This window comes from Galeopterus variegatus, unplaced genomic scaffold (genome assembly GCF_000696425.1).
Source record: "Galeopterus variegatus unplaced genomic scaffold, G_variegatus-3.0.2 Scaffold18436, whole genome shotgun sequence".
Classification (NCBI taxonomy): Eukaryota; Metazoa; Chordata; class Mammalia; order Dermoptera; family Cynocephalidae; genus Galeopterus; species Galeopterus variegatus.
This window is the reverse complement of record NW_007744547.1, coordinates 17,851-26,014: the sequence shown is the minus strand read 5'-3', so window position 1 is coordinate 26,014 and position 8,164 is coordinate 17,851. Positions and strand designations below refer to the sequence as shown.

The following is an 8,164-nucleotide window of genomic DNA, read 5'->3' as shown; positions in this document are numbered from 1 at the left end:
TAATCATTACTTGCGATAGCCACCATTTGTGAAGTGCTGACTATGTACTAGAAACTTTGCAGTGCTCTTTATATTTATAATCTTATTTAATCCTCACACTCAGTCCAGGAGAAAGGAACTATTGCTGTTTTCTTTTTTCTTTTTTCTTTTTTGCAGATGAGGAAACAAGTACCGAAATGTGAAATAATTTACCCATAAAACAGTTGTTAATTGTAAAAGCTAAAATGGTTAGCCAAACTGTTTGAAAAATACAATTTCTAATCACACACTCATATATAACAGACAGTGACTTTTCATAGTGTGAAGTGGCTCCTGTTTAAACTGTATAGCATTGGTGTTGCTAAATTCTCAACATCAAGGTAACTCTGTCAACAATATTCTTTTCAGCAGAATGCAGAGAAAGTGGACTGCTAGGTAAATTATTAATATGCATAATTATAAATAAGTAAATAATATTTTTAGAAAAATAAAAAATATTGTGCTATTACACTTTGACATTTTTTACAGATTGTCTATGTAGCAAACTTGAAATAAAAGATACCAGATGTTGATCTATTACAAAATAATCCAAATTTCTCAGTATCACATTGTTCAGATAAAGCCACTGTTTCCCAATACTGTTTCTTCAATTATTGATGAAGATATTGTGATTAAAGATGATTAAAATTTTTCTCTCTCTTTCTCTCTCTCTCTTTCACTATCTCCTTTTGCAGTTGAACAACTCAACATTTACAAAATGCCTTTCATGTGGAAACCACTGAGAATGACGTCATGGATGAGACATACCCCGAGTGAGTGTGAGCACTCAATGTGAAGAAAAAGCTCCTTCATCCACTAGCATCATGACGCTGGATAAGACACAACTAAAAGTCCTCTGATCTCTGTGCAGTGATTCTTAGATTATTTGATAGCCAAACACAATTTTTCTATGATTCTCTTCAGTGCATTTCTTACCTCCTGATTTCTCAAGCTATAGATCAATGGGTTTAACATGGGAATCACCACCACATAAAACACAGAGGCAAATTTATCTGTGTTCAGATAATGGCTTGATTTGGGCTGAAGGTACATAAAAATGACTGTCCCATAAAATATTGTGATAGAGGTCAGATGGGAAGCACAGGTAGAAAACCCTTTCTGTCTTCCTTCAGCAGAATGTATCCTTAGGATGGCAAAGAGGATGAAGACATAAGAAATGATCACAATCACTAAAGAACAAAGGGTATTGAACCCAGCAATGATTAACAACATTAGCTCTTTGACACGAGTGTCAGAACAGGCCAAAGCAACTAGAGGAACATCGTCACAGTAGAAGTGGTTGACCACATTGGAGTCACAAAAAGACAAATGGAATGTAGCCACTGCCTGTACAAGACCCACAGTGAATCCATAAACATAGGAGCTAACAACTATTTGAATACAGAGTTTCCTAGGCATGAGAATAGCATAAAGTAAAGGGTTACAGATGGCAACATACCGATCATATGCCATGATTGTAAGCAAGTATTGTTCACAGACAACAAATGTGATGAAACAGCATAACTGAATGGCACATGCATAGAATGTTATACTTTTATCGTCACACAGAAAATTTGCCAAGGTGTTGGGGGTGACAGATGAAGTAAAAGAAAAATCAACAAAAGCCAAATGGCTGAGAAAAAAATACATGGGTGTGTTAAGTTGAGGACTGATTTGAATTAGCCCAATCAAACCAAGATTAATAAAACCAAAAAGAGTCCAATATATCTTGATGTAAATGCTGTGAAAAGCCAACAATATTAACATTAATTAAGTATTGTTAGTGTATTTTGTATGATCTCTTAGTCCCAGTAGAATACTTTCTTTCATTACATCATTTTAAACAAAAATATAATGATGGTTCACAAGCATGAGAAATTATATTATGATTGATCTTTTGGGACCTAATTTGCTTAATAGGAAAAAAAAAATGACCACTGGGCTGAAGATATCTGTGTTGGGAAATAATGATGTTTGATTCTCTGAAAAACCCAAATCAGCATCACAGCATAGACCTTGCAACAAAGTTAGGCCTTCTGATGAAGAAATAAAGTAGTTTTTCATATTCCTTTGGACTCTAGTAAAAATGAAGTGCCAGACGAAGAGATACCAACTAAAAATGTAGATCAGCTGTCTATCCTGTGCTGTGTATAATAGAATCCACCAGCCTATAGTTGGGGGTTTGCATAATGGCAATCAATGTAAATGGAAGTGATTCATTTACAACTTGCCTAAATTAGGTCAAGATGGTATTAACAAATTATATGAACACATAGTCCAGACTTTTATATCACCTGTCTCTGCTGCACAGGCTCCTTTTTGTCAATTCACACCGTGGTTTCATGGGTTTGAGCTTTCAACTGAGGAGTTCCCAAGAAAATTTTGGCCTAGTACAAAGACAGGCCATTATTTTATGTAGAAAATAGTGAGAAATGAATCTGTGCCTCATTATAGTCTCACTAAGAGGTGGCCCTGAAGAATAATGAGGAAACCAAATTGTCCCAGTGGGTAGAACATTTGGCTTTCCATTCCACATGAAGGAAATGTGGCCTGCATAAAGTGCTGTGTCCTGATTCATAAACAGTGATCAGTAATGTGGGACAGTAGGATAGAGAACTGGGGTGGCAAGTCTGAAAGAACATGGCATCTGGGGATGAGTGGACACAAAACACCTACTTCATTTTTAACTACTGTAGAGTAGCTACAGCACTGGAGGTTTACAATAATTAGGAGGATTGGATGGCCTTTCCTGTAGATGGTGGTCATCTTCTCTACTCTCTAGCAACCCAAGGATTTGACACTATGAACAGAGGAATTGCAGTGTCAGGAATGAGACTAAATTTTTATCCAATAATACCAATTTCCATCTATTACTGCCAAAGTTGGGTGTCCAATCTGTTAGAGGAAGAGATCCATGCAGAGTCCTAAATATAGCAACATGCTTTTGTAAAACTAGTTAGAAATATGGTGATAACTCAATTATATCAGACTCTTCAGTTTTGGGGGGAACAGTAATTTGTCCTTTCTGAAAAAAAAAGGTTGAATATGATTTGCCTTCCTCATATGCCATGTCCAAGGAAGTAACACCTTCCAATAGAATAAAGGATATCTTATTCCTTGGAATGGTAAACCACATGCTGTTGTTTCAGAAAAACAAATACATTTTCTAGCAACAAATGTTTGACATGACCTTGTCATAAAATGAATGGTCTTAATGTCAACCTTATCACCAGCAATCAGCTGGCTTGATAGAAAATTTGAATGGCATATTGAGAACTCAGCTAAGTCACCACTTCAGAAAAAGAAACTGCTAAGTCGAGAAACTATCTTTCATAATACACTGTATCTTCTGAACTAATGACATTTGGGTCACAGTATCTTCAATAGCATGAAATCATGAGTTTGGAAACTAAGAAGTAGTGGTAGAATTTCCCCTTCTTGCTATTATAACCTGTGACCCAATTTCTGAATTTGTGCTTCCTATTTTCACAATAGGCTCTGCTGGGTTATAGGTTTCAAAAGGACAAATATTTCCAGTGGGGCAAAATTTGGGTTTGAACAAACTGGAACCTGTGACTACCTTGTGCCAGTGGATCCAGAGGCAAGGAAGGAGTTAGAGTGCAGGCTGAGGTAATCAACTCTGATTGACATGGGGAGTTGGGGCACCAATGCACTATGGGGCCAGGACAAGTGTATATGGAATACAGTAATTCTCAGGCCATCTTTTAGAATTTCTATGCCCAGTGATAACTGTCAATGGGCAATGGCAAAAACTATAAATTAATAAGAATTTGCAATTAGGTTCTCAGTCACCATGTGAAATAAAGTTTGTGCGACTCCGTCCAAAAGCAGTCAGTCCCCCAGAGGTGCTGGCAGAACATGAGAGGAAACTGGAAAAGATAGTACTTGAATGATCATGTTAAAATGTTGAATGAAATCAATAGAGACATTTTCAATTGAAGAGTGAGGTGACGTTCTGCATTTTCAAACCAAAACATTTCAAACAAGCACCTTGTTAAGTTTTTTCCTAGCTCAGCTGTGGATGAAAACCTTACCTGGTATTTCCAGTATTATATGCAATAATAACTGTAGTTCATATCTTTTAGTATAACTTAAAATTCTCCATATCATAGTGAAATAATATAAAGTCATGATTACAAGGTGATTTATTCTTCTTTATTTATTGTTGAAACATCTCATGGTCAAAGAGAATAGATGATTTCTATATCTTTTAAAATTCAAAAATTAAACAAAAACGTTTGAACTCAGCTAAGTCACCACTTCAGAAAAAGAACCTGCTGAGTCGGGAGACTATCTTTCATAATACACTGTATCTTCTGAACTAATGACATTTGGGTCACAGTATCTTCAATAGCATGAAATCATGAGTTTGGAAACTAAGAAGTAGTGGTAGAATTTTCCCTTCTTGCTATTATAACCTGTGACCCAATTTCTGAATTTGTGCTTCCTATTTTCACAATAGGCTCTGCTGGGTTATAGGTTTCAAAAGGACAAATATTTCCACTGGGGTATAATTTGGGTTTGAACAAACTGGAACCTGTGACTACCTTGTGCCAGTGGATCCAGAGGCAAGGAAGGAGTTAGAGTGCAGGCTGAGGTAATCAGCTCTGATTGACCTGGGGAGTTGGGACACCAATGCACTATGGGGCCAGGACAAGTGTATATGGAATACAATAATCCTCAGGCCATCTTTTAGAATTTCTATGCCCAGTGATAACTGTCAATGGGCCATGGCAAAAAATATAAATTAATAAGAATTTGCAATTAGGTTCTCAGTCACCATGTGAAATAAAGTTTGTGCGACTCCATCCAGAAGCAGTCAGTCCCCCAGAGGTGCTGGCAGAACATGAGAGGAATCTGGAAGAGATAGTACTTGAATGATCATGTTAAAATCTTGAATGAAATCAATAGAGACATTTTCAATTGAAGAGTGAGGTGACGTTCTGCATTTTCAAACCAAAACATTTCAAACAAGCACCTTGTTAAGTTTTTTCCTAGCTCAGCTGTGGATGAAAACCTTACCTGGTATTTCCAGTATTATATGCAATAATAACTGTAGTTCATATCTTTTAGTATAACTTAAAATTCTCCATATCATAGTGAAATAATATAAAGTCATGATTACAAGGTGATTTATTCTTCTTTATTTATTGTTGAAACATCTCATGGTCAAAGAGAATAGATGATTTCTATATCTTTTAAAATTCAAAAATTAAACAAAAAAGAATAGATGGTTTCTATATCTTTTAAAATTCAAAAATTAAACAAAAACATTTATGAAATTCCTACTATGTTTAAGGCAAAGAAATGAAAGTATTTATTTTCAAGAAAACAGATATAAAAATATGAGCATAGAAGACAAGCAGACAAATCTCCTACACATACTATTGCATGTACTAGTGCACACGCCTTGATTCAAAACTTTCTAACTTCATGTCCAGCATTTCTTAGTAACAACAAAAATCACTGTTGATTACTAGTACACATCAATAACTGTTTTCATAACATTTTTGACCTGATTTCTCAAGCTATAGATAAATGGGTTTAGCATGGGCATCGCTACTGCATAGAATATTGAGGCAAATTTTTCTTTATCTAATGAATGGCTTGACTTAGGCTGTAGGTACATAAAACTGAGGGTCCCATAACACATAGTAATAGAAATCACATGAGAAGCACAGGTAGAAAAGGCTTTCTGCCTTTCTTCTGTAGAGGGGATCCTTAGGATGATGAAGATAATGAATACATAGGAGATGAGAACAATNCCAGATGGCTGAGGAAAAAATACATAGGTGTGTGAAGCTGAGGACTGATTTGGATTAGCACGATCAAACCAAGATTACCCATCACAGTAACTAAGTAAATCAGTAGGAATATACCAAACAGAATGGCTTGCAGCTCTGGATTATTTGTAAGTCCCAACAGGATGAACTCAGTCACTGATGAATAATTGCCTTTGGCCATGGAATAGATACAGGATTATTCTGCCACAAATGCCTCCAGAACATACGTTATGAATAGTCTTGACTCTGTAAGAAATAATCAATTAAATGTGAGAAGATGGCCTTGGCTAACCAGGGTGTTAGGCTAAATTCAATCAAATTAGAATTCTGATAAGTACTGTGAATTATACATGGATTTTTCTTATGCTTTCAGTGTGAAAGGGTTTGGTCCAGGTAGAAATTCTAAGATATAAATTTTACTAGAGAGTTGCAAGACAAGAAAGTATTTCAATTGAAATTTTATAATTAATACAATAGAAAAATTTGTGTTGTACTTTTTTTTTTGTCTTTTTTTTGAGACCGGCTGCAAAGTGCTCATCCAGTGAGCGGTGACCGGCCATCCCCATATAGGATCCGAACCCGCGGCGGGAGCGCTGCTGNCAGTAGAACTGGTTGACCACATTAGAGTCACAGAAAGACATGTGGAATGTAGCCACTGCTTGTATTAGTCCTATGGTGATTCCGTAAACATATGAGCCAGCGACCATTTGAATACATACTTTCCTGGGCATGAGAACTACATAAAGTAAAGGGTTGCAGATAGCGACATACCTATCATATGCCATGACAGAAAGCATTAGTAATTCCCAAACTGAAAATGTGATAAAGCAACACACTTGAGTGGCGCATGCATAAAATGGCATGCTTTTAATTTCACGAAAAGAGTTCACGAGGGTGTTAGGGGTAATGGCGGAAGTACCATAAGAATCAACAAAAGCCAGATGGCTGAGGAAAAAATACATAGGTGTGTGAAGCTGAGGACTGATTTGGATTAACCCAATCAAACCAATATTACCCATCACAGTAACTAAGTAAATCAGTAGGAATATACCAAAGAGAATGGCTTGCAGCTCTGGATTATTTGTAAGTCCCAACAGGATGAACTCAGTCATTGCTGAATAATTGCCTTTGGCCATGGAATAGATACAGGATTATTCTACCACAAACGCCTCCAGAACGCACGTTATGAATAATCTTGACTCTGTAAGAAATAATCAATTAAATGTGAGAAGATGGCCTTGGCTAGCCAGGATGTTATGCTAAATTCAATCAAATTAGAATTCTGATAAGTACTGTGAATTATACATGGATTTTTCTTATGCTTTCAGTGTGAAAGGGTTTGGTCCAGGTAGAAATTCTAAGATATAAACTCTACTAGAGAGTTGAAAGAGAAGAAAGTATTTCAATTGAAATTTTATAATTAATACGATAGAAAAATTTGTGTTGTACTTTAAAAAAAATAGAAGAAAAAACATTGCAATGTTAAGAAGGTGAGTACTTTAGACAGTATATGTCAAAATAATTTTTTAAATTGTGAATTTTTATCATAAAATACGTAAAGTTATACATTGGATGTATAACTTCACAGAGATAGTACAAATTACCAACATCAAATGAGAAAAATGTAGTATGAAAAGTCAAAATCAACATGTTAACATCATTTACCTTTAGGCATCCAGTTTGGTATACTATTAAAATTTTCTTTTTTTTTCTTTGATAGACATATCATATTGATAATGAGGAAAAATAGGATTATTAAATTTGTGGCTTTGTCTTTTTGGAAAAATACAAGCCAGTTAACATTTTACAGAGTATAAAACAGTTCTACAAAATTAAGAAACATTGATTATTTCCTACTTTCAAATATCTAAATGGTCCAAAGTATATAGGATTTGAGCAGTATTTAGAACAACTAAATTCTACAGAACATTTCCACAAACCCAACCCAGGTTCTGATTGCTTAAAAGCGGGCAGAATTTAAATCATTTCCCTCATTTCTTAAGCAGAACAGAGGATAAGTTAACTTGATTTTTTTTAATCACTGCATTGTTTCAGATTACTTCACATTTATAATACAGATTTTCAAGACAAATAAAATAAAAATATAAAAAACACCTCTCTAGTAAACTTTTGACTTCTATGTACTTAGAAACTTATCTTGGTTAATCCTTTACCTTTTCTCTCTCTTTTAATACTTCTCAACCAAATATCTTAGAGCAGGACTCAAGTCCCCTTTCTCAATTCATATTTTCTTTCAGTTCTATTTTTCCACAAACTTTATAAGTACCCTCATGTTTATAAGGTTACCGAATGTAATTCTCCTTTATTTGTCATTAATCCAA

At 35.2% G+C, this 8,164-nt stretch overlaps 2 protein-coding genes across 2 annotated transcripts; both read right to left on the bottom strand.

Annotated features, from left to right (window-relative positions):
* Window positions 1-900: 900 nt before the first annotated feature.
* On the bottom strand, window positions 901-1,785 carry LOC103582904 (olfactory receptor 5AL1-like). The gene has a single exon (XM_008564370.1). The coding sequence runs from the start codon at window positions 1,783-1,785 to the stop codon at window positions 901-903; it is 885 nt and encodes a 294-aa protein (XP_008562592.1).
* A 3,730-nt stretch (window positions 1,786-5,515) lies between these two features.
* On the bottom strand, window positions 5,516-6,958 carry LOC103582903 (olfactory receptor 5AL1-like). The gene is made up of 2 exons (XM_008564369.1): window positions 6,376-6,958; window positions 5,516-5,841 (listed from the first exon to the last, which is right to left on the bottom strand). Exons 1-2 carry the CDS (start codon window positions 6,956-6,958, stop codon window positions 5,516-5,518), a joined length of 909 nt encoding a protein of 302 aa, XP_008562591.1.
* Between the last annotated feature and the right edge of the window lie 1,206 nt (window positions 6,959-8,164).

What these genes read in the sequence shown, in the direction of transcription:
- LOC103582904 (XM_008564370.1), bottom strand. Translation starts at nt 1,785, where the DNA reads ATGTTAATATTGTTGGCTTTTCACAGCATTTACATCAAGATATATTGG.